A 27,938-nucleotide genomic window follows, 5' to 3' on the forward strand; every position below is an offset into this window, starting at 1 on the left:
TTCCAATCTCTCTTCATTTTCTTCCTTTCTTTTCCTTAGATTTGCTACTTGCCTACCAAGAATGGATATCTAAAGATCTTCATGCAGACTTGGTGATGTCATGGCCTCCGATAAAACTAGATGAAGATGAATGAGACAATCTCTGTAATACACTCGCTCCCTTTATGTCATCATGGCAATTGTTTCCAATGTATGAGTACTGGTTTTCTTTAAATACCACATGTCATTGCTCAGTAGGAGATGAGCAGACAGTTTTCTTTCAACTTACATGCTGTCACTGTAGTCGACCACTTTCTGTAAAGACAATTTATGCCTCCAGGCATCCTTTGTGAAATGATTGCATCACAAATCTTCCAATATCCATCGCAAAATGTTGACTGTCTTGGAAATCAAACCTTTCCAAGATTCCCATTTTTCCACAAGGGTTTTTCAGATTGCTGTGACAGGATTGCCTTTCATGAAATATCTAGACATGGTCTAATAAACATGCTTTCATTCACTATATAATGGGTTCGAGTTATATATTTGATTCACCAGAAATTTTTTGATCTATTTTTTGTCGTCGTCATTTTTTTTTTTTTTTTTTTTTGGGGGGGCTGATGTTTGTTTAGGACATAAATGTCACAGTGGAGGTACTCCTGTATTGTAGATTGGTCTGTATGCAAATACAATTGGACTAAATTTACATATGCTGTGCTGTTTGGTGTAAATTCCAATTGCTGTTCAGAGATCTTTATCACAGGCAAGAAATGTTAAGAGGCAATATTTGAACCTTTTCATTCTTTTAGGTAAAAAAATGATAAAATGACTTGAAAATGAATGCATTCAGGGTTAGGAACCAGGGACAGGCATTTCAAGACTCAAGGTCACTCTATTACATATGTAGAATTGTCTGGAACTCCAGAAAACATTATTTGTATATAACTTGAGGGGCCCGACTAAGAGTTGCTTTTAATCAAGTGCAAGTCCTTAACATGCATGTTCTATTGGTTGTTAAGTTGGGTGTAGTTTTTCAAGTTGCAATCTGGGCCCCATCTAACAATTGATCCAATCAATCTGAACTATATGGAAATCCAACAATGTCATCATTTTTTCTTCAGGAAATTTGCACAATGTCCTTTGTAAGGAAAGAAAAGAACACTAAAATAAAAAAAATGTGTGATTTTACATATCTAGAAAATATTTTGAACAACCATTTATTTTAGATGTTAACATTGCTAGCTTTCCATAGTTGTGGTTGATCAGATCAATCATAACTCTTTGTAAGACCAGGCCCTGACCTGCAAAGGATTGGATATGTTGGTTTGTGAAGAGCAACTATCAGTTTATCATAATGCCGTAAGATTACTAAATTATTTTATACCTTGTTAATTATACAGCCTATTGACATTATTTTTAAATAAATGGAACAAATCACAATATGGTGTATGATGTTTCAGTTTTATTTGCAAAATATATATACATATATTTAAACATTATGTACAGAAAGGTGCATTTTATGCATCACTTGTTCCTGTTGATCATGCTTAACACAACTAGAAATAAATATCCATGATTGTGTGAAACACAACTTAACATGACTATCGCTTCTTTCTTACTTGATTTAAGGAAAGAAATGCAATCAGGTGTTTTTGTATTCATAATTATTTTGGGTTTTTTTTTCTCTCGTTTTATCGATGGCGAGTTATCATACTTCCTAAAGAGGTTCTCAAGTCTGGAGACAAACAAAACACCGAAAATTTCATCAAAATTGGACAAGGAATAACAATGTTATGACATATACCTCTGCATTATTTTAGTGAAACAGTTCTGTACTTCTCTTTATGAATATGCAATGAGCAGGCTGATGATGTCATAATCCCCACTTATTCTGTTGTATTTTATTATATGAAGTTATATTATAATGTAATAACATTAGAAAAGGAAAGAGGGGACATGATATCATCGGTGCACCCAATAAATATTCATGACTGCGTGCATGTAACTGTTCACAAAATATTGCTAAAATTGTGATCAGATTTCAATGAAATTTTCATCAGTTTGCTTGGTGAACCCCTTTTATAAAAAATGTAGATGGAATGATTGTGTTAATTAAACACAAAAGAAAACAGTGCAGGATCAAGACATTTAGGAAGCTTTTAAATGTGCACTCAACAGAGTATGATGCTCAAATGAATGAAAGCGAGACATAACAAAGGGGCGGTTCAATGTACAGCACAAATATAGCAAGTACAGATTTGAAAATGGAACATTGGTGAAATAATAAACTAGACCTTGATCACTACTTTTGTGCTATACTTTATACTTCCCCTTCTGACTTCTTGCTTTGACTTCCTTGTGCTTCATCCTCTGATTGCATGTTAAACAACATACCCTGCACTAATTTCAGAAATAAAGCAGTCATTTTTCTCCCCCAAGGAAAAGACATCAATAAATAATAAGCTAGAACATGTAAGAAAAATGATACTCGAGTAAATAAGCATCTGTTATTCTGCCTTCTCAATTTTTCTCTCCTTCAATACTGGTCCAGGGGGGGGGGGGGGGGTGGTACCCTTCTCAAGAAAAAACATGATTTTTGATATTTTCAGAAATTTGAGAAGGGCCATCAGATTGTCATCAGAAATAAAACTTGTTCATTACAAAAATAGGTGATGCAGCACATTACTGATTAATCATATCACATTAGACTTTCTAAATTTTCGCAATCGACCATTTATCTCCTGCTTAAGGGCAAGTCCATAAAGTATACTAAGGAACCTTTCTTAATAATATCTTCACCTTGTGCTTCATTTTAAAGTGAAATACATGGAAAATAATGAAGGTTGGACATACAAAGGTTACCGGTATTTCAAACAATTGCCCTTTTACAGTGCAACTGGGTGTACTTTCTTCAAACTTGTATCAATGACAAGATACAAGAGACTTTATAAGCTACTGAAATCCTGCACTTTTATTGGCTTAAGAGCTTGTAGCACTTTATTTTGTGTTATTTGATAACATGTGTTATAAAACAGGTCCCAGATTGACATCGGGCTCTTGTAATGAGTATGTGGCGGTATGCTGAAAAAAAGAAGAAATGACAGCTGCCATGTGCCCAATGGTGGAAATATCAAGTCTGGTAAAATTTCTTACATATCTCTAATGGTAGTCCTTGGAAGTGTAACAGAGATATATCCAACAAATAAGCTTCACATTTCTTGGTGGTAAACACCATCACCAATATCAATGATTTTCTTCTCATCTATTGACTGTTGACTTTCTCATAGTGAATCAATGGATAATCTCAACAAGCATGCCGCCGCCTCCTTTTACTTTCTCTCCACTACCCGCCTGTGGTCTTTCTAATTCACCTTCTTTCTGGAGTATGGCAAGTCTTCCGATCTGAACAAACGTGCATTCTACCACTTCGTGTCCGAATCCTGATAATAGTCTTTTTCATTCACTGTCTTTCTGGAGTATGGCAAGTCTCACAATCTCAGCAAACGTGTCTTCTACCGCTTTCTGTACCACCCTGTCACTGTTCTTCTCATTACTCCGGAGGGCGCTAGCTCTCTGTCCTTCCCTGCTCATCATCTGTGCCAGCTCTGCATCACTCCCTGAAACAAAATGAAGGAAAAAAAATGATGGCAATGCTTTATTACAAGATAAAACAAAATGTCAACACTGTTAAAACTGAAGATGGCTTGTATGGAGCATTGAGGACACAAAGACACACCCTTTCTAAAACAGGTTCTAGAATAACTCCTCTTGGAGGACCATAGGCGGCGGAAGCGGGGGGGGGGGGGGGGGGACCTGGACCCTGGACAGCCCCCCTGAATTTTATTTTTATTTTTTTGCTCGTCAAAAAATTTTGGTGTCCCCCCCCCTAAAATTTTAGGTTGATAACCATTGTTTTTTTTTTGCTTGGCAAATTTTTTACCTGTGTCCATCCCAAAATTTCAGGTGGACTCCCCCCTAAATTTTTTGGCTTCCGCCGCCAATGTGGAGGACAACATACAAGTTTTCAAGGGGAAAGTTGTCTTATGTTTGGCACATACAAAACACTGATTCTTTGAAAGACCCATTGGCCCGAATTCACAAAGGTGGTTTTGAAAACCCACGGTTGAATCAATGATTTATGCAGATTTCCTGTATAAATTACACTTAATTTAGCGGGTATCGGGCGCGTGTATAAAACATTTCCAATGCTGATGCGCGCTTTTTTCAGTGCGCCAAATTGACGCCCGTTACCATGGTGCGATATGCTATTTTATTCATGAGTCCACTGTTTGAAGAGGACTCATTATTCAAAACAGTGGATAACCACAGCAACAGGCGTTGATTTGGCGCACTGTAACAAAAGCGCGAATAAGCATTGGACATTTTTTTAATATACGCAGTAAATAAGCGTAATCTATACAGAAAATCTGCATAAACCATGGACTCAATCGTGGGTTTTCAAAACCACCTTTGTGAATTCGGGCCATTGTGTCACAGTAGGATAAAACAGAACTGAATGTATATGATGAATGAAGTTCAAATACTTTGAATACTATGAAGACTATCTAGTTGCATAGCTAAAGTGGGTGATATAAGTGTCTTGAACTCTTTTTTTTTGTGTGGATATGTGCACAATAAAAATACCCAATATCATTTTATATTATCATCATTTTCATGACAACTTTGTAGCTCCAGTCACTGACAGGTGACATGCTATTGTGGGTTTCAATTTCATTGAGTATCTTACTCTAGAAGCCAGTGACTCACCGATATAATCAGGGCTGTTGCCTGCTGTAGCTATCCTAGATGCACACATTCTTCCTAGTTGGACCAGAATTGAGGTGATGTCTTCATAGAGTGGAGGGAAGGCTCGACAGATACGCACTATAGAGGGCAGTGTTGCCTTGTAGAATATTGCCCATCGTTCACCAGTCAGAACTAGGGATAGGAACAAGAGCGATTGCAAATATATATGGGCCATTAATAAAAATAAGATAAATATGTAAAAGTAAATTTGAATAACTGTAAATTCACACTATCAAATTCATTAGGAATATATCATCCTCCATTTTGACACTGGATTGTATTACACTGGAATTCACACAAATATTTTTTTTGTACCTCTGAACAACGGATTTATTCATAATTCATTAAAATGTCATCGTCAACTGAACATCACAATACATTTAACATTATCTCCGATATTCATAAATATCTTTACATGAATTGAAAGAAAATTACTAGTCCTAAAGCCTAGCTGCTACTACCCTACAGAAAGGCCCGTTTTCACACTGCATTCTTTAAATGAAAACACCTACCTGTTATTAACGATGACATTACATTGATGGCTAATCTTGCTACACTAAGTGACTTGGGTAATGCATACTGGAGGCAAAGATGAGATGTCAATTCAATTGCAAACACCTGGATAAAAATGGAAAGAAAACATCTGTAAACTAATTTTCTCTTGATATTGGGATCCATCAACAACATATGATATATCAGTCATGTTAATTAGAATGCCTATCTCATCTCCGGATCTGTTTTTCTTTCAAGTGTGTCTCATCTTGATTCCATATCAAGTTTTCGTCAAGGGCTGCCAAGCCTTACACATTTCCCCCCATTCCCATTTTTTTTCTTCTTTTAATCCATTGACCTTTGAAAGTTTCCTGCAATTAATTCATCAATCTTGAAACCAAACCCTCGAAAATTCCATTACTTTACATTTAGAGACTAAAGATGAATAAAATGCTCATATTCTGCCCATCTCAAACAAGAACCTGCTCAATAGGAACTTAAAATGAAAATGTTAAACTAATACAGGTTACCGAAATGTTGATTCTGAAGTAAGCATACAAATAGCTACCGTATAGAATATACACGCATCAACATAAACTTAAGAGAAAATCAAAGAATATGTGAGAAAGCATGAGAGTAGATACCTGTTTGGCCATGTCAGGCTGTGCCAGTAGCTCTGGGATGAAATCAAGACAGATATGCATAGAAGGTATACCTGCTACAGTCACTGGAAGGAGTTCACTTGCATACCCCTGTAGAAGAGACAAGAGAGAAAATTGCCTACTGACATCTCATTCATATTGTATACATATGATGAGTAACACAGAGATTCGTGGTTGCATTGGGGGAATATTTTTATACCTGAAGATAGCAAAGAGTAAGTTGCCTCTGCAAATGAAATAGGCAAATTTAAACTTTGACTTTTAAATGCATTTTTGTTAACATTTTAAATACATCTACTTGTCCATGAAATGATTTTGAGTAAAACAGAAATTCCATATATCGATTTGTCATGCAGAAATTGTGTACATTGCAGGCCTGGCACATAGTAGTCAATTGACAAAACGAACAGTTTTTACTTCAGCATGGAATTGAGAATTGTAAGAACCAAAGTCATAATGGTTTGCTAGTTACCTGAAAGTGGATGAGCTTGGCCAAGTTTGGGTCGGCAATGAACATCTGATGTAACAAGGAACACACCTGGCATTGGATCTCTCTCAGACATGATAGACGACTCTCTTCAACCTACACATAGATGAAATAAATTATCAGGGGATTATCTAATACAGAATTGAGATTGACTTCAATCACTATTAACTTGAGATTGTTCTCAACTCTTCAGAGTGTACAGTATTACAAAACACAAAATAATGAAAAGAATGCAAAGAGTTTCTGGTGTAAATTCGTATCATCATATGATAAAGAGTAATCAAAGAAATAGTGATGTAATGATTTGAATGGAATTGATTCCCAAGATTAAATGAAAGTATTATCAGTGTTAACAGAGGTACTCAAAGCATATCCAAGAAAATGAACTCTTAATAGGAATGGTCTTGATGAAAGCTTCACTTACTTTCTCTTTATCAAATGGCAAACATATCTCCAATAAGATCTGCATAGCACCACTCTCTTGTGTGATGAGCAGAGCTGCTTTGAGTTCTTCCCTCTCCTGCTGTGATGGCAAGGCTGTAGGACTGCTTGTGTCTGGTCTAGCCCTGGCTACGGTAGGGTTTGATAGGATATGTGAGGACAGGTATGCTCTGCATGCTGCTAGGTAAGCTCTAAGGGTCTGCAGGACTATCTCCAGGATGGGTGGACACCTGGTACAGAGAAAATTTCATGAGCATTAGTTGTTTTATCAAAACATGTTTCATTGTGTGCAATTCTAACACCTACATCAACCTTTACATTAGGTCCTTAGAAGAGCAGTGCAATTAAGAAAAATATGCCTTAGAACCACTGTCAATAAAGGAGAATGTCAAGGGCACAAAGGTAGTTAAAGTGGGCCAAAAAGGCAATGGCATTCATTATCCTGGATTTACAAAAGCACTGGCCAGAACACTATGGTGAAATTTGGATATCATTTCCTGATACTCATGGGTATCCATGACTCCTTGCACTTTTTTATTGTTAAATTCATACTTAATAATGCATAGAAAATCTGGGTATTGGTAATAAGCTTTCCAATAACACAGGCAGCAAGCCTTACTTGGGCTGTAACCATAAATATAGCTTTACTCATTATATCAATAAAGCAATATGTATTCAAAGAATAAAATAATGCCATCTGAAACTAAGAATGAAATAAATACTTATAATGATTATAGAAATTAAACAAAATGGCCTGAATTCACAAAAGGTGGTTTTGAAAACCCACGGTTGAGTCCATGGTTTATGCAGATTTCCTATATAAAATACGCTTAATTTAGCACGTATCGGGTTCATGTATAAAAATTCCAATGCTGATGCGCGCTTTTGTCACAGTGCACCAAATTGACGCCTGTTGCCGTGGTTATCCACGCTATTTTATTCATGAGTCCACTCTTCAAACAGTGGACTCATGAATAAAATAGCGTATCTAACCATGGAAACAGGCGTCAATTTGGCTCACTGCGACAAATCATTGGACATGTTTTATACATGCACTAAATTAAGCTAAATTTATACAGGAAATCTGCATAAACCATGGATTCAACCGTGGGTTTTCCAAACCACCTATGTGAAATCGGGTTAAAGTCTTTAAAATAATATGAATCAATGATGGGGAAGACAATGATGATGAAGATGATAATGGGTGAAGAGAGGGAAGATTGTTGTAAATGTTAGAGGGAACATGCATGGTGGTGATGATGAGGAGTGAAGATGATCAAGTGGATGGAGAAGAGGATGGGGACGAGGAGGATGACTATAATAGGGGAGGATAAAAAATTGTTGTAATGAGGTACAAGATAGATGATGAAAATGATTTTTGTGAACTTACCTGAAAACCTGCAAATCACACCTTAGTACTATAAGGGGGTCAAGGGTCAAATCTTCCTCATTGAATGGTGTTACCGGTTTTGTCTTGACCAGCGCATTGACAGTCAGTACATGTAATCTGCAACAGAAGATGGTACAAACATCATTACATATAAAACAATGATGGTGGTGGTAATGGTCTTATAACCATAATAGATAATTTTCCTATGATATAGATGCAGTATTGGATTTCTGAACATGTCATTTGTAAATCTCATAACTATTGCAAGCAAATCACAAATGCCAAAGTGCTTCTCACTCATATTTTATATTTATGAGTGTTGAATGAATATAGAAACAAATAACACAACAGAAGGAAAATTCTATTGCTGTTTTACAACTCATGTAAATTGCGCACTGATTTCTATAAAGTGAATTAACATTTTCTCCTTTTGAGACATTTAATGAGCAAGGAGGGAATATCAAGCTACTTACTTTCTTGGCATGACAGTGTTTAATTTGTGCCAGAGACTGACCGCCATACTGGTCACCTTCCGAGGGACCTGTGGGTCAAGCAATCCTGACAGACTAGCCACAAGAGTATCTGAGTATTCCATGAGTTGAGGATTGTCCCGGTCAAGAAGTGATTCTAAGATCAGGACGGCCGGGGTAGGGTTTGTCAAGACTGTGGCTAAAGCTAGGAGTAATTAAAGTTTTCATTTTTTTATTCAATGACTCATTGTATGGACATGATGTTGTGATGTTATTTATGACTCTTTTTCTATTCAATTCAATTCAATTCAATTCAGTTTATTAGATATAAAACAGAATACAATGCTGTAGTCCGAAGACTAATTGTGCAATGTTTACATTGAATATTATTTACATTGAAGATTGTATATACACTTAAAAAATCATTCACATATAAATGAGAAACAGTTGGTTGATTGAGTCATGCATAAAGATAAGTGAGATTTCAGTCGATAATACTAGCATGGGATTCTGATAATTGTGTATTGGGGAAAAAAACCTGTTTTAAACTTAAAATCATACAAGAAAAAGGTCAGAAATATAATTCAGATTTGATTTTCATAATGAAGTTATGAAATAGAGATTTAGAATCAAGTTATTGCAATAGAATTAATAGTTATAGAACATTTAAATAAAAAAACACAACCTTTGAGATATGAAATCCATTAAGAATGGGACAGAGATTACTTTGAGATATGGGATTGACAGACAATTATATTAACTGATGTGTAGTACAATTAAACAATTTCTTAGTATAATCTTATTTCATGATGATTACACTTTAAGCATCTTTTTCTATTAATCCCAAATAATACCTTCACCATTATCCTTGTGAACACATTACTGTTCCTACTTTCATTATCACCATCGGTTCCGTAATCATCATCATTCACCATCATCATATTTACTATAACCAAGATTATCATCATACTCATCATCTTTATATTAATTATGTTGCTATTTTAATAATCTAAAAGCCACAATCATGATCACCTCATCATCAACCCTACCTGTCCTAAGCTCTTCTGGTGTACAACTTTCTCTCATCATCTTCCTTCCTCCAATCTTCCTCTTCCTCATTCTCTGTCTTGTTCTCTCCTCAACCTCGTCTGCCAGCCACTCCTCCACCAGGCACAGATGAGGGTAGTGTGTTGACACACAGCGTAGTAATGTAGGATAGAGAGAGCCATACTCTGTCTGATTGATTTGGGCATGTCGTACCAGGTACTTGATGGGAAGCTGGGAGATGAGCTGACTGGAGTAGGTCAAGGGGCGTTCGTTGATGATCACTACAGAAAAATCATGATGGGAATTTTCATTAACATTTTTGGCATTATTAAGCAATACCTGCCCAAATCAATTCTGCATGGTATGAGGACATATCCTTCCACACATAACTTGATAAGGAATTTAAGAATTACAAATTTACTGTTGTTATTCCACTTGTAAATTCTATTTCTCACCAGCTCAGCCAACACCTTGAAAAGCATTACATACATGCCATTTTCAACTTCAACACCTCTTTTTGTGATCAGCTGGTCTGCACAAAGGGTAGACCTGTCAGCGAAAGAATGCTAGGATGCTATCACTTAAAGGTGAATATTCATCTTGCACCACTAGATATCTCAATAGATGAACATAGCAGTTTGGATTATAAATTTGACTGACACAAAATATTGACTCTGTGAAAATTTATTCAAGATTTACAATTTACTTGATAAAAAGTTTATCTGTAACGGTCTTCTGACATCAATCCCAGAAATAAAAATTATACACAAGTCAGATAATTGAGATTGAAAGAGTGATGATATCCACTGATAATAACACGCAAACATATACTATAATGCTTAAATGAGGTAGGAATCATACTCACTGAGATGTTTCATATTATTCAGCACAGAGTCTTCATACAGAAGCACATAGTAGAGCATGAGAAGTTGTGCCGTCATTCGTTCTTCCTCCCCAATCTCTGCCTTCTCATCTACCTCCATGACTTCTGACCCACTTACAAAGGACACAGCTGATGATTTAAAGACAGACAGGATCTCCCTCTCAGATAGTGGAGCATTCCGTAGATGCTTGGAGCCAGACTGGGTGGGCATGACTACTGAGGTCACAAACACTTCAATAAGAGGAGGGAGTAGAGGGTGGAGGGGAGGGGTTGCATTGCAAATCTGTCTGAACAGCCAATCCTATGGGCATTAAAAAAGAATAGGAGAAATGAATTAATGAAGTATGCATAAATTTTGCAGTCATTGTCAGAGTAAATCTGTATAGAATTTTAAAGAAGCTAGCCTAAAGAGATGCTAAACGATAAATGAAAGAATTAATCATATATAGAATTTCCACTCTGAAGAAAAAGAAAATCATCCCCTCCCCCCCCCCCCAAAAAAAAAAAATAATAATAATCCTGAAATCAACCATTCATCAAATAATAAACCAGAACACAATCTAGTACAACTAATGCAAAAGCAAGTACATGTTGAACAGTATCCCCCCTCCCCCCAAAAAAAATCAATCAAACCTAAACCTCTATCACGGAAAATAAAATCATGATCTATGGACACAAATAGATTGAAGTAGACAACCATAAACTTACTTTGATTGGGATATTGTGTTTGGTGAATGCCCTGCTCTTCAGTAGATGAAACACACAGTGAACTGGTAGAAAGCCTGTAGTTGATGCACTCAGCTTAGGTGTAACTGCTACAGTCACAGCATGTGCTGCTGCAACCTATAAACACAGATTTAGAAATATAACAAATGAATTGATATTTGAACAATATAATCCAATTTGATGATAAAAGAATGATCATGATATTGTTTTTAAACTGTATTTAAGTGTTTCTGAATGGTGAAATATATTTTGTAGTGACCTGGGAACCACATCATTATCAGTTCGTGGGAGTACATATCAATGCATTGCAGTGGGGAGAGGGGGAGGGTGAAATATTGAAAAGTTACATTTTTTTAACAAAAATTTTTCACAACATTCACCATAAGTGAGCATAGAATCTTACAATTTCAGTTTAGAAAATGCAAAAGCGCCCCCAATTACATGCTCGGTTGCTTCGCTCCTTAGCTTTCGAGTTTCTTAAAAAATTCTAATGTCTCTTGCCTCCCCCCTTCCAGGAAAATTACTGTATACAGCCATGTATTAATGGCTAGAAACTATAAGCTTGAGCTTCATACACTGGAGATTTATTCATTTTTTCCCACTTATACCAGCACAGTAGTTATGTATTATTTTCAATTCCTTAAAGAAATACCCTTTGTTTATAATTTCTCTGTTTCTGATTTTACACATGCAAGCACACATCTCCTTACTTTATCCCCATAGAATCATATTATATATCTTGGGTTATTTTCTGTTTCAAATGATATACTAGTATTTTATATAAAGTTGCCCTGTCCCCCCCCCCCCATTTTCCCCCTTGTTTTGTATTGTACTCTGTTTAGATAAGTTTTTTCATGTACTATATATTTATTGTTTATGTCATGGTGCAATCATCACAAGCTGTGCTTTCTGAGTTGCTACCTTCATTGTTTTGTTAAAGTTCATAAAATGTATTGATGCTTTTACTGTTTGAAATAAATGTACTTCTTTCATTACTTTTATCCCATGTAACAATGATTTTATTACTTGCACATGTCATTTTGTTATGATTATTGATATTGCATATTGTGTTTTACTTTGTAAATGAAAACTTCTCAATGAAATTTTCTCAATAAACCATTAAAATTCATTTCAACATTCAGCATTCTGGTCTCCGTTGTCTGTAAATTGCATTTGCTATGAAGTGAATGCAATACAATGGCAAGCTTTATAGATCTTGGCTTTCATTTTGTATTTGAGGTTTAATGCATATGCATGGTGGGCAGGTATTTCACGGAAAGTTTTTAGTATTCAGCAATTAAAGGATTCAGATTATATGCATCTATTTTCAATGATACCTCACTACCATCATTAATCTACATTTACATACCTGTTCTGTGAATATATCTTGAATGAAAAGGAGCCTCATCTTAGCAAGAGAGTTTGTTCTCATAGCAATCTAAGAAAGAAAGAGAGTGAGAGAAAGGAGGGGAGGGGGACAGGAAGAGAGAGAAAGAACATGTGTGTAAATGATCGAGTAATTGTACCTTGTAGAGTTCTGGTCCATCATGTTACCATGATGAGAGTCTCCAAGAAATTATAAAAAGATTGATATTATTTCCATATCGTATTCTATTTTCAAATAGACATTAATCCATAATACATCTAAAAACCAAGTAAATACAAAATATCCCATTACAGATTATTCAACAATTATGTATATAGATCACAATGTGGCAAGATGAATCTTTTGAATAACACACAGGATTGAGAAAAATATCTTATAGCACTGAAAAGTTGTAAAGACACAAGAAATAATTATACCTTCATTCCAAGAGTGGTGCACACTAAATCAACAATAGCCTGCATCTGATTTGCATGGAAATGAATGGCCATCAGAAGCAACATCTCACTGAAAGAAGCGCTTATACCACTCTCCCTGAAAATAATAGAAAAATACAAATTATATTAGGATGACAGATATGTTTGATAAATTCTTATTCATTCATCACAAATTCTCCCATCATCCCCACACAATATGCAATCAGTTTGACTGAAGCTGAAGCAATGGCAATCAAGAAATCAAACACTTCATATGTGTACAGTGTAAAAAACCCTAGAAAACCCATTTCATTTTACAGTAATATGAACATTCAGAAATGATAAACAAGGCAGTGATCTACTTACGTCTCAAATCTATGCCCTTCTTTAACCAACCAGTTAATCCATTGTGTTACTATTTTCTCATCATCACCACTGTAGTTAAGAACAAATACATTCAAGAAATCTATAAAAGAAAATTCATTTTGCATTTAAAATGTAATTCAATAACTTATTGCTTCCAAGATTTCATTTATTGTCACATGAAGTATAACAATAATAATCCTGATTTTATTTCACTAGGCAAACATGGTTTATCATAAGGTATATTCTTCTGGCTGATATGGGGGGGGGGGGTCGGAATACAACAACATTGGTTTTGTAGTTGCTTACATGCTGTCATGCTCTTTAATACACATATGCAAACATTTAAAATCTGTTATTCGTTTACTCTCCCTTTTTGCTCTACATTCCCTCTGCACCTTGGAATAGTTCACTAGGTGCATAATAAATGCTGTGGTTATTTATTATTATTATTTAAATACCTTCCTTGCAGTCCGGTATTATAATTTGATGAGCTCATCTATGCATGCAAGATTGAATCATTGATCTTAACATTCTACACAAGTTCACTTTCAAAGTCAAGCAAGTAAGAAAACTAATTTAAAACTTTTCATAATAGTAAGTTTCCTCCCTACCTGACTAAGAATGGACAGGCAAGTAGCATACAAAGACCCATAGAGATGAACCTAATGCCAGCAGCAGTGGGAGGAGGGTGGCTGGTCAGAAGACGCAATAGCTGCTTGGTTTCTATCTCACTGAATCTGTGTAAGAAAAGTTTTTTAAAAATCAAAAGAGAAGATGAATATGATTTAATATTTATTGCAGTTGAATCATCAAGCAGAATCACACATATCCATCCAAACATAAGGTACATATCACCACAATGGAAACTTTTTCTAATATGAACAAAAATAAGATCTTTAACTTGTTGAATGCAATTTGGACATAACAAATTTATCCATTTTAACAATTAGTTATAATAATAACAAATACCACTGCCACCTTTCCTGCACAGGACCAACAGGACTAAAATGCCTAGTACAGAATAATCATAAGTCAGTATTAAATGTGTAATGTGGAATGTCAGATACAAAGAAAATATGAAATAAACAATTGTCATGTGTACTATCACCTCAAATTCAATTCATCTTGGAAAGAGATAACACAATTTTCATAATTGGTAAATGAAGGAGAGTACACAGGAATCATTCCTTAATTTTGCTTCATAAACTCTTATATTCATTTCAACCATGTACATACCATCATTTTAAATTATTCTCAATAACAGGTTATCAAGAGGTAGAGATTAACATACAACAAATTTTCTTGTAGAAAATTTGAACAAATGTATTGATTAAAATCTATGATATATCAATTCAAAGGACTAAATTCTTACTGTCACCTCATTCACCTAATTGTACCTTTCATAAACTCAAGAAAATTTGATAGGATTCGTCATCATATGTAAAACATATTATCATTAAAAAAAGTGCCACATAGAAAAGTATGATTCCTCGACTTTAATTCATTTATGCATTCAAAATATTATACAAGTGGAATGCCTCTGGCCGTCTCACCTGCATCACGCGATTCAATATAGCAGCAGTGCTGATTTTGAAAACTACTATAACTCGCACAAGATGTTCAGTGATACTTGGTTACTCGTATTTCCACGTTTTATGAACTAGACCAATACACTTATAGAGATATGATGGCAATTCAACAAATACCCCCAACGTGGCCAAAGTTCTTTGACCTTACATGACCTTTGACCTTGATCATGTGACCTGAATCTCGCACAGGATGTTCAGTGATACTTGATTACTCTTATGTCCAAGTTTTATGAACTAGACCAACACACTTTCAAATTTATGGCTGTAATTCAACAAATACCCCAATTTGGCCAAAGTTCATTGACCCTAAATGACCTTTGACCTTGATCATGTGACCTGAAACTTGCACAGGATGTTCAGTAATACTTGATTACTATTATGTCCAAGTTTCATGAATCAGATCCATAAACTTTCAAAGTTATGATGGTAATTCAACAGATACCCCCAATTCGGCCAAAGTTCATTGACCCTAAATGACCTTTGACCTTGGTCATGTGACGTGAAACTCATGCAGGATGTTCAATGATACTTGATTAACCTTATGTATAAGTTTCATGAACTAGGTCCATATATTTTCTAAGTTATGATGACATTTCAAAAACTTAACCTTAGGTTAAGATTTTGATGTTGATTCCCCCAACATGGTCTAAGTTCATTGACCCTAAATGACCTTTGACCTTGGTCATGTGACATGAAACTCAGGCAGGATGTTTAGTAATACTTGATTAACCTTATGGCCAAGTTTCATGAACTAGGTCCATATACTTTCTAAGTTATGCTGTCATTTCAAAAACTTAACCTCAGGTTAAGATTTGGTGTTGACGCCGCCGCCGCCGTCGCCGTCGGAAAAGCGGCGCCTATAGTCTCACTCTGCTATGCAGGTGAGACAATAAAAACAATAAAAATAACAAAATTTACAAAGTAATAAGTTGAATATGGAATAATTCACTGAAAATAATAGAGAAATCAACCCAGTAATATAAAAATCAAACAAATGTATGAATACAAGAGACTGTCATCATGTGTGGGTAGCTTGATAACAATGGCAGCATCCTAGCTTGCTTACTTCATTCCAGCAATGCCTTTGAGAGCACAGTACAGCCTCATGAAGGCACTGGCTTGTACCACATTTTTGGCAGCGAGGTAACCAAAGTGTTCTGTAGACGGAGTGATTGATTTGAGTTCTTGAAGAAGGTGATCCCTGAGACACTGTAACATGGTATTCTCTTGCTTCATCTGAAAATGACAAATAAACATGGAAAATTTATCTTTAATTCTTACCTCTTCCGAACAATAGACAGTTGAGCTTTATAATATGTGGAGCTAGTGGACAACTTTAACATTTCAGAATTCATTACTTGGCCTAGACCTAGCTAGATGGTCTCACTTTGTTGCTTCAGTTCAAATTAAGAAATAAAGTCTACAACACTTGAAGGAGATGATCTCTGGGTGACATGAAATTTGCTCCTGCGAAAATTGATCCGGTCTTTATATCTCAGAGGGCATAGGGTTAGAGTTAGGTTTTAATAGAGATAAAGATTAGGGTTTATTTAGTTTTGGAGGTTAGGTTTTACGTTTGGCTTAACATGCATTTTTCCATCGGAGCAAATGTTGCTGGAGCAAATGTCAAGGAACCGATCGCTGTCAGTTAAAGACAATATATCTTGCTTTAAAATTGAAAATGTTAGAACTAGATCTGATTATGAAGCAATCCCACTGGACAGTCAAGTTATTATCACTCATTTGTAAAGTGCCTAAGTCTCCACTTAATGAAAATAAAATAATAAATAAAAAAGAAGTGTATGAAATAAATTTGAAATAAATATAAAATTGCTGTATTGATTAAAACATATATTGTGAATACATATACATTCACAACAAAAATATGAAGATATCTTGAATTACTTGACTGTGAAATGTATACTCAAGACATCATTTTACATAGATGGAAAGATGAGTTCAACTAACTGTTAAATGTAATTTAAAAGTTTATAAAAAGAGAACTTAATTATGAAAATAGCAGGTGAATAAAAAGGTCTACAGTACAAATCATGCAAACGTCAATGATGTAAGATCCCTGAAACTAGCATAAACTCACCTTCTGACTGCTACGTACAAACTGAGCAAACCAGTTCCGTACTGTTGAACTGCTACCAAGGAGAAGACCACTCAAGAAGCTAACCATATCACCCTGACCTCCGACAGCCTTACTCCTCATAGCATGGTCTAGGGACAGAGCTACTGCTAGACCTGGCAGACGACATTGCTCAACCTGAAACAATGAAGGACAAACAATATGATGTCTAAATTACAAGAAAAAGTTCTAGTAAGATTCACAAAATACATGAATGTATATCTTTCTGTCATCACAGCAGCATCTCCTGCATCTTTATGCAATTAAAGATATTCTGACTTCATTTATCTAGTTAGTCAACTTGATCTAGCATCATAGGGATTTCAAGCTGGTATTTGACATTTATCTCATGGTGTTAATTTATCATACAAATATTCTACATTTATGTTTGATCAATTATGACAACATACATAAGTGCTTTAAATATATATCATTACTAGGTCACTGGACTCAAGTTTGCCTGCACAAAATGTATGCATTTTCTCCACTCCCTGGGGAGTATTCCATCATAAGGTCCCAAGCTCAAATGCAGGAGATATATTAGCTTTCACACCATTCCAGGTATCAGTTTACCATCCAAAAGCTTCTCAATGGACATCTGATGCCCAAAAATGGGATTAAAACTCTGACCAGTTGATTTGATTTCACTGTATTGCTAAGTTACTTACAGCTAAAGCTCTGAGTTTGAGTGTCTGACTGGGATTCATAGCTGCTAATAGTCTTAAACTCTCAGTCCTTCGTCTTCCGCCCGTGCTGTCCTCATCCTGTCGTTCCCCACTCTTAATCAAAACATTGCAAACTAAAGGGGAAAAGGAATTAAATTATTTCTGATGAAAAATTGCTTTGCTCATAAACATTGGTTGAAATTAAATTTCTGTAGATGAAGATTAAAAAAAAAAGGCTGTAGATTTACAAGAAATATACTATACTTTCTACAACTATGCATCTTTCCCCTAACCCAGATTTGAAAGAGTTAGTACTACACCATTAGCACCTCATAATCAGATTGACGAAATTTGTTGAACTATACAATTCAGAAGAACCTTATTAAAGTTCTTGAATCATGAATTATCACTTATTTCATAAAATCTAATAAAATGTTGCAATTTTCTTCTGTATCATGCAGGGGCTACAGAAACTGCTATACAGCCCTGATCATGTATGCTGGAACTATCTCTAAAACTAAATTTCAAAAGAATATGGATCTGATGTTGCAAACTGCTATCACACAAGTTTTTCTTAGACAAGAATCTTCTTTAATCTTACATTATACTAATTTTCATCAGGAATTCTGCAAATAGGATTGATACCCACCTTGAAAGAAGCTATCTGGAACATTAGCTACCAGTCTACATAACATGGATGGTCCCAGCTTTACTCTCAGTAAAACCTCTGCAAGTCTATTTACAGGTAACAAGGAGGGTAACTCTACAACGTGCAGTGAAGAAGGTAAAAAATTAGAAATGTACAAGACTTTTTTTCAGGAACTTATTGTAAGGAGAATATAAATATAAATGTAATTCTCTTTTTACTGAAATTCTGGTGAGGTTGATTTATTAAAAATTGTCCCTTACAATTTCATCATTTTCTGGAGATCTGGTAATCAAGACACCTAACCCAATTCCCCCCTCCCCCTCTTGATGGTTATTGTAGGTTTGGGAGGCCATTGCCTACAACTAAATTGTAATAATTAAATCTCTTTCTGTTTTAATGATCATATATATTCATTTCTGATGTAATATCTCCTGGCCACATATGATTTTATATTTGAGCACATAAAAAGGGAACTTTTGGAACAAGCACATGCCTATCTTAACTAAAATCTGTATTTGACCTCACCCTGAGTGTTAAGAATGGACACGTTTTAATGTACTTTCATCATATTATCTTTCAAGTAATGGGAAATCAATGTCTCAATTAGCAAAGTATGAATGCCATAGTGCCTGGATATTTCTGAACAATGTAAATTGCAAAAAGCTAAACATGGATTTAATTTCAATTCTTTTAAATGGTATAGTTTTAGTACATCTTCATAGAAGAATATCACAAAGATCATAAATGTTTGAGTTGTGTCTAAAAGTACTGAACAATTATAAATATATTTTTTACCTGCTTGTGCAATGCACAGTACATCAGATACTTCTTCCTTGTAAACCTCATTCTCAAAGAGCTCACAAGCTCGGTGGGTGAAATCAGTTGGTTCCTTAATCTGAAAGATAAGTTTCAAACATCTGTTACATAAACAATTGTATTAATACATAAACTAGAATAATTAAGGAGCTTTATACATACTTAATGTATTATTTACTTTATTCAAAGGCACATTTCATTGAAAACCAAAATTAATCCACAGGTTCTTAAATAATGATTTGAGTTAAATTGTAATGTAATATAATGTTGGGAGCTATTCACTGAGTATTATGGAACCTGATTCTGTATACAAACTGGAGAAAGTTTCTATTTGGGAGAAAGTATATGAAAGAGCCAAGACTTACCCATAATGTAAAAAAGAATATGCATGTTGCAGAAAATCATGAAAATTGTTGCATTAAGAGTGGGTTTAATAAAAAGCTTCTCTCTTCTTTTCCATCATAGAAAAATAAGGGGAAAATATTTTTCTCCATTCTTAAAGCCTTTGTGCCAGTCAAATAAAAAAAAATAATTTCTTTCTCAAAAAAAGCTGTGTCAGTTCCAACTAACCTGACTAGATATAAATAGGATTTCACTGATGAGTAACCTTAAACGTCTAGCAGAATCACTCTTCTCAAACTCCAAAGCTAAGCCATGCTGGATGTGAGCGGTCAAGTGGTTTTCAGCATCTCCAAGTTTTTGCCTGGTAAAAGGAAGGGAAGCAAATTGATGATTTCATTTGATTCAAAAGTAGAAATACATGTACTGGTTGAAAATCTATAGTCACTCAATCTTCAATATTCCTAATTGGTTAAGTTTACAATAAACACCAACATGTTCGTATACACACATTACGTGGTCACATATTATACATATATGCCCGGGTTCTTAATCATTTCTCACTAAGGGCCACTGAGTAAAATAGAGACAGGTACATGTATCAGTAGATTACTTCATATTTTTTACCCTACCAGAGACTATCCAACAAGGCGAGGGGGCAAATAAGCTACAAGTTTTATATCTCTACATCCAAGTAAAATACATAAGTGATCAGTGGCGTGAAATGAGCCCAAAGGAAAAATTAAAAACACAATATACCGGTAGAGCAAGGGGTATTACACATATAGTTGTGAGAGTGAATAGGGGGCAATAACATTTTGACCTTTTAATTAAAATGAAAATATAATCATACTTCAATATCACATTTCTTCATTTCCCTTTCCTTTTATTTCTTTTTCCACTCTTCCTTTGGAACTATCGAGGGATCCCAAGCCCCCTAATCATTATGCCTTGAGGAGAGATAATACAGACAAAGATATAGTATCAGGGGGAGTTGTAAATATATTTCCATTTTAAAGACAAATACCAGTTGTGGTAACTATTTCAAAATGAGTTCGAACAGAATCCAATGAAAGTATGACCAAAATGTTTGTATACTATGAATAAATAATTATAACATGTGCCAAGTAGCAAGAAAATGCATAATAACCGAGAAATTAGCAAAATAAGCATGGAATTCCATAAAATGTCAGTTATTTTTCGAAGCAATATTAATACACTGTCCAACATAGTGATTAGTGAACATACGCTTTTCTGTGTTAGTGATCATCAGAATTAACAATTTTGAGCTAAGATTTCATGATTTTACAAAGATAAGTTTACATTAATGTACCAGATCTAGATGTATGATATTATTTTGACAATTAACCTTAATTTAAAAGACTTTCTCATGATTTTCTTTGCTGCAACTTCTGTCTTTTACCTGTAAGAATGAAACAAATTCTTGTTTTCCGAGACTCATAATCAGTTCAAACTGAACGAATAAAGAATGATAAAGTCAGAACTAAAATGCAATTAAATAATATTAGTATATAAAACGGTAATTAATTGGTGATTTTTTAAACCAGATTACTAAGAAAGCATGAATGCTTGTAAGCAAGCAACCAGAGGACCAACAGCTTAAGGTGCTCTCTGAGGGACCTGGAAATGAGGATGAATGCCTTACCAAAGGGCACTAGCACACCAAGTGGGAATCAAACCCAGGTCATCGGAATCTGAAACCCCTGTTTTACCGACTGAGCTTTCATGCCTCCATTAAATGTATCATAAGTAGATCTATGTCACCTTTTCATCAGTTACATGTAGTACAAAGCTGTTTTTTGTGTGTTTTATTGTTTTCATGGAAATCATCGGCGACATTATTTTGATTATAAACAAGATGAAATTAATTGATTTTAAAAGTAATGCGTATTGGATTTGTACAACAACTCATGTTTTTAAAGCATTTTTGTGTTTGGTTCTATGCACTTACAAAATTTTTATTTTGGAATCGCAAAACTGGAATGTGGGTCGCGATTTTGGTCTCATAAGTTGCACAAGACTTGATTTTGAAAGAAATTCATTGTACGGCACAGCCCTAGCTTTTCGCATATTGTCATTACATGAGAAGCTTAGCTGAGGCTGTGATAGACATGGGCTGAATCAGTCGTAAACCCAGTTGTTGTGTGTCTGGACAATCAATTTTAAAGCCATTTGGAAAAGTCAAACAAGCAGTTATAGCATTTTTTTTGGTGGCCCAATTGGTCTACTAAAATCATCAATTTCATATTTTTGATAGCCCGTAATACAAATTTGGTGGCCCTAAAATAAAAGAAAATATTACAATTTTTCAAATCTTTGGTAGCCCAACTGGGCCACCAAGTGTGGGCTTTTACAGAATTTTGGTGGCCCGACACTCATTTTTGGTTCCCCTGCTTATTGTCAAGCCCTGGTTATAGTACAAAGTGTTAGGCAATGTTATACAGAACAAAATTGAAGATGATTACAACTATTTTTCAATAATTTTTTTTTTTCATAATCCAAAGACCAAAAAGAAGGCTTCAAATTTTTTAAGAGTCCAGACACCCCACCTAGCCCCTTGCTATTATTCATTAGATCTAAATCTAGAGTTAGAGCTTAAAGGGGTGGTCCAGGCCAGGTTTAATTTATATCCACTAGATAGACAAAAACCTTCTCTTTCCTATACTATATTTTTTTAAGAAATAAGAGGCACAGTTATTTTTTATTGAATTTTCAATTTTGCCAAAATCATATTCTGGCACGAGTCTGTACGATCCCAGAATGCAATGCGCAGCTTTTTCTGTGACGTAGCATCTCCACTTTGGCTTCGCTGGCTGCTGCATGCTACGAGCGCGAGCGAGCTAGCTAGCTAGCTAGCTAGCGCGAGCGAGCTAGCTAGCTAGCTAGCTAGCTATCGCTCGCACGTATGCGATATGCGTATAGATCATCAGCGCCGGTCGCATACGCACGGTATTAGCTACATGTAGTTTTCGACTTGCATTGATTGCAGCCACCGTCGACCCTGTAATTCACAATTTGTTTGTTTCTCGCCGTTTATTTCATAATTTGAACAATAAATATGTCGGGTCCTGCGGGATATGCATTCCAACCAAGGTGGAATGCGGAAGAGTTGGAGAACCGTCGAAGAATAGAAGAAGAAGAGGTGGAGGAAGATCCGATCGTACCGCAGCCAGCGGCCGATCGAGTGGGGAGAAATGACTGGTGTCGGTGCGGGAACTGCCCGGTGATGCCGACGGCCAGAGAGAGCATTTGGTCCTCGCAAACGACTCTATATACTCGCGTTATATTTGTATGTTTTTATGTCAAACTTGTCAGTCCCAATATTGTGAAGCCACTGGGCACATCTCTCTCGATCTCGGATCGGATTTGGTATAGAAAACGCACTTTTATGGTTATTTTCTCCCGGCCGAACCGAGCAGCCGTATGCCTGACACAAAGGCATATTGCAGCTGTGAGACGTCGCGCGCTGGATTGTTGCGAAACCTTAACCAAAGTGGAGATGGTACGTCACAGTCACGTGACCGATCTCGCTACATGTGCGCGAAATTTAATTCTTTTTGCCCCAAATAACCGTTACAAGAAATGCTCTTAAAAATCTCCAAAGTCGAGTAAGGAGATAATACTTTTTGAAATGGCTCCTGTAATTATTTACTACGGGCTAAATATTTTTTGGAGCTGGCCTGGACCACCCCTTTAAAAAATACTTTTTTAAAGAGGAAGTTCACCCTGAAGGAAAGTTTGTTGTAAAAATAGCAAAAAAAAATAATCAAAATTATCAAAATCTACAAAGCTATTATACGTCCTACCCTAAAATATTGTAATCCTGCTTGGGCTACAGTCTTAAAAAAGGATGAAGATGAACTAGAAAAGATACAGCGAGCAACAAGACTACTTCCCAACATTTGTCATTTAGATTACTAGTACCCTGAAAGGTTGAGAATTTTGGGACTCCCTACTCTCTCATACAGAAGGCAAAGAGCAGAAATAATCAAAATCTTTAAAATCACAAGAGGTATTGATTGGATAGATCTGAGTAGCCTGTTCCATCTTGATGATAGTAAAAAGGACCAGAGGCCATAGTATGAAATACAGATGTAGATTACAGACACGGCAATATGCTTATAACTGGAATACTTTGCCAGAGGAAGCAGTTTCTGCCACTAGTGTAAATATACACAACAAAAAAAGTAAGTCCCCCCTTGAACACACATCAATAATTTCTGAACCAATGCGAGTTTTTGATATATTTTTACATGAGCGTGTAGGTAATTTTATAAGCTACCATCTGAGTAAATGTTATGGACGTATTTTACGTCATGCTTCAGTGAGCACCGTCAGAAGGCAAAAATGTCACTTTTCAAAAGTCACAAGCCAAATATCATGACTTTGATTCCATTTTATTGGAACTGATTCCACATTTTCATCATGAAAAATAGTCAGAAGGTTTGTAAAAGGTACTTTCTAAAAGACGATACAACTTTTTTGGATAAATTTCACGGTTGAATAAACACAAGTCCAAATTTGCTATATTTGGATTTTTTACACATTTTTATCAATAAGAATGATAGAATATGATGACAGTTACTTTTGGGAAGAGTATCTTCAACAATATTCATCGTTTCACGGTTCAATGAACATTTATTGAAAAAAAATACGAATTTCAAATATCATAGGCAAGTATTGTTTCATTTTGGTAACTGAAACTGATCTTTTATCAACTTTTTCGTTATGTTCATGACCAATTAACATGCTTCAATGATTCAAAGGCGTTTAATTAAACATTCACGCTTGAATGAACATGTGGAATGTGATTAGCTCTTTTTTACGAATAAGTAACCCCTTGTTCAATACGGTGGAACTTTTTTTCAAGGCTGTCTTTAGCAATGTCATTTGGCAGTAATGTTTATCAACCTATGGGCAGAATTCTGTGCAAAAATGAAATCGATATGTTTATTTATGGATGAGTAAGCACGCATCAAAGTGGGAAAATGGGTATTTTCAATGTCACAGACTCATTTTAAAGGGTAATGAGGTGAATATTGGGGGCAAATTCGGTTTCAAATATGACTTTAATTGTTGTTTTTATCATCCATCATTTCTATCACTACACACTTTCCGAACTTTTAACATTTTCATGTTTGAGCGAGCACATTCAAAAACTTAGGAATGAATACTCTTTATACTGCATAAATGTATTCTTTTCTAACAATTTCTCATGATCAGTTTAATTTATGGACAAATCAGGGGTGGATCCAGAAATAAAAAATGGGGGAGGGCCCTATAATCGGGGGAGCCACCAACATTTTCAAATTTTAATATGACCAAACAAGTTGTAGAGGATACTTCCAAAAACCCCTATGATGATACGTCACAATACAGGGGCCGCGGAACGGTTTTCAAAGTTGGGGGGGGGGGGGGGCTGACCATGCAAAAAATCACAATCGTATGGTCATTTTTACATTTTTGTACATGCTTTTGGAAAAAAGTGGGGGGCCCCAGCTCCCCCCCACCCCCGCTTCTGCGGCCCCTGCAATATTGTGCTCACTCAACCATGAACATACGATATCAAAATTGTGTGTGGAGTGGCTAAATGATGGATAGTAAAACGGCATTAACACCATAAAATTCACCTAAATGACCTAACAACAACTTTTTCCCAACTTTGTATTTGCACAATCTGAAAAACGTCTCTTGTGACTTTCAAAAATGGTCATTTTTAATTCAATCTTTAATTACTCATGCATGACTCAACCGATCAATCTCATTTTTCCCTAGGAGTTGCTTAATGAGTGTAGAAAACCACCTAAGAAATATCATATCTCAAAATAATTCCGTTCGAAAGTTACAGCAATTTGATTTAGGGGGGACTTACTTTTTTTGTTGTGTAGGCTATACATTTAAATCTGCAATTGAGAGGCACTGGAAATCCCATCCATTAAAATATTAACCATATCAGAGACAACCAAACATGATGAGGGTCAAATAAGCTTCTAGCTTCATGTCTCTGCATCCAAGTAAATCCAAGTATTAAGGTTTGAGGAAAATCCATTAAAGATTAAGAAAGTTTTGGATATTTGACACAGGGTGCTACATAACTTTTTAGATGAACTTGCCCTGTTGGGCAAGTAAATTTTTAAATAGTTGGAATATACTTCCCCAAAAATCTATTTCACTTGCCCGAAAAAATCCTTGAAAAAAAGTTTTACTTCTTCAAAAGAAAATATTATGGTTTTAGAAACCATTGACCTTTTTTTTTCTCTTTTGACATGAACTGATGTACCTCGTTCTTGCATTTTTTAACAGAGTGATTTTATCTTGCCCGCCATGACCAAATTTAGGGTAATTTTGGTAATTCTACTGTGAGAATTTTGCTTGCCCAATTCGGGCAGTTTTGGTCTTTACTTCAAATCACTTGCCCCGGGCGATGGGGCAAGTGCTTATGTAGCACCCTGATTTGACATCATTATCAAGCAGCAGCCCTATGTTATTTTTTTTTTAAATATCCTCTTTATTGATCAATCATAAAATAAAGAAAGGTAATAAACATAAAACCCAGGCTATCAGTTCTTACCGAACACGATACAGGGTGGCAATATTAAGCATATTATACAACATAGACCAGTACGACAATACACCAGACAGTGGCCTGTATTGTTTCCAGAAGATAGATGACATAAACAATGGCATAAACATGAATATGCAAAAATAAACAAACATAAGGGTAAACATGCAAACAATGCCATGATTCTGCATACTTGGAAAAAAAAGATTTGGAGTCTGTTTACCTATTCAATGCGCATCATAATCTTTGCAAAGTAAATTGATTAATCATAAATTTAGTTAGCTAAAAAAAATTCCATTACATTTCTACAATGTGATGGTCATGCATGTTAATATAAAATGCATCAATTTCAATTTTTTAATGATATATCTTAATTTCTTTTTAGGAACAGTATACTGAAGCCTTAGGAGTAAAGGACAGTAAAAACCATTTTCAACTTTCTGAGAAAATGACATTTCATTGAATCGATTTTTTACCAAACGATTGTAGGAAAATTTCTCGAATTTTACGTCATCACGTCACAAATCAAATAATTAAAATTCTAATTACTTTTTTATTCGTTGATAGATTTTTCTCAAACCTGGCTTGCCTTGGCTTTGGCCTTTGGTGGTTTGGCAATATTAAATAAAAATTATATATTTTTTCTTAAACTTGTCAGCTGTTCAACTCAGGGCAGGGCATGGGCGAAGTCCCAGGGGGACCTGTCCCCCCTACTCAAAATAGTAGGGGGGACACAATATCAAATGTCCCCCCTACTCTTTGTGGTCTTTAAAAAAAAATTAATGATGGTAAGAAATACATCATTCAAAATCGAAATAAAACGTGTTTTAGGAGATGACTTTTTGGGGGGATGATAACCCTTTTTTTTTTTGCTTGTCAAAATTATTTTGGTCGAAATGACCTGAAATTGGGGGTGATAACTATTTTTTTTGGCTTGTCAAATCTATTTTTCGTCGAAATGACCTTAAATTTGGGGTGATAACCTTGTTTTTTTTGCTTGTCAAATTTTCCAGCCCCTGGCCTTGTCCCCCCTACCTAGTTTTGAGAGAGATTTCCGCCCCTGCCCCTGGGGGGGAACTTCCCCTTTTACTTTTACTTAGTACGATTATCAGTTTTGGTTTTAAAATCATTTCTAAAAAGGAGACTTTGTTAAAACGTATGGTCTAACTCTAAGTCTAACTCACCTCATCTTCGCTTCTTTCAAAGCATCTTGTTCAAGCGTACTGAAGTCGACGGACAGGAGTGCTACGATAGAGTTGACGACTTCCAGGCCGGAGAGAACACGTAGAAGCTTCTTGCGTCCCTGGACCCAATTGTTGCTGGTGTCCAAAGGAGCACAAAGCGACATGCGAACGAGACATGGCAGCAATACCCTCAGTTTATTCTCTCCTAGCTTCACGATGGCATCGATGTCGACATTCTGCATGGCCTGGAAGGCTTCAGGTGATACAACAGGTCTTGATAACATGATTTTGAAAGGTTATTTACCTTTTAAGCACACTATTGCTAAGTCTCAAGTTGAATTGGTCATATTCTAAGTCCTTGATTTTATTTTTCTGTGAAGTTATGGTGGTGTCGTTAATGAAAGTGGTAAAAAGGAAAAAAAGCCTCTTC

The 27,938-nt window shown here is 35.5% G+C and overlaps 2 protein-coding genes across 2 annotated transcripts in view; one reads left to right on the plus strand and one right to left on the minus strand.

Moving 5' to 3' along the window:
• The window catches only part of LOC129253584 (probable ATP-dependent RNA helicase DHX37), a 28,959-nt gene extending 27,389 nt beyond the window's left edge, over positions 1-1,570 (plus strand). Inside the window, exon 29 of the mRNA XM_064109028.1 lies at positions 40-1,570. Coding sequence (XP_063965098.1) covers positions 40-134 — 95 coding nt within the window. The 3' untranslated portion in view covers positions 135-1,570. The remainder of the gene's footprint in view (positions 1-39) is intronic.
• LOC129253581 (integrator complex subunit 2-like) lies at positions 1,427-27,895 on the minus strand. The gene is made up of 22 exons (XM_064109029.1): positions 27,509-27,895; positions 19,973-20,105; positions 19,382-19,481; positions 18,587-18,700; positions 17,941-18,071; positions 17,237-17,410; positions 16,205-16,374; positions 14,161-14,286; positions 13,550-13,618; positions 13,187-13,301; positions 12,753-12,821; positions 11,366-11,500; positions 10,640-10,958; positions 9,777-10,055; positions 8,731-8,932; positions 8,258-8,374; positions 6,851-7,097; positions 6,412-6,522; positions 5,922-6,029; positions 5,298-5,403; positions 4,747-4,917; positions 1,427-3,596 (listed from the first exon to the last, which is right to left on the minus strand). The coding sequence occupies exons 1-22, from the start codon at positions 27,790-27,792 to the stop codon at positions 3,436-3,438; spliced, it is 3,441 nt and encodes a 1,146-aa protein (XP_063965099.1). The 5' UTR covers positions 27,793-27,895; the 3' UTR covers positions 1,427-3,435.
• Positions 27,896-27,938: the final 43 nt, after the last annotated feature.

Source organism: Lytechinus pictus, chromosome 2 (genome assembly GCF_037042905.1).
Source record: "Lytechinus pictus isolate F3 Inbred chromosome 2, Lp3.0, whole genome shotgun sequence".
Lineage (NCBI taxonomy): Eukaryota > Metazoa > Echinodermata > Echinoidea > Temnopleuroida > Toxopneustidae > Lytechinus > Lytechinus pictus.

Bases quoted from the DNA above. Each gene is read 5' to 3' on its own strand.
- LOC129253581 (XM_064109029.1), bottom strand. From the start codon at position 27,792: ATGTTATCAAGACCTGTTGTATCACCTGAAGCCTTCCAGGCCATGCAG. The intron at 8,933-9,776 runs GTAGGGTTGATG...AATTACTCCTAG, and splicing joins ACCAGAAGAGCTTAGGACAG to CTTTAGCCACAGTCTTGACA. The intron at 8,375-8,730 runs GTAAGTAGCTTG...CTTCTGTTGCAG, and splicing joins AACACTGTCATGCCAAGAAA to ATTACATGTACTGACTGTCA.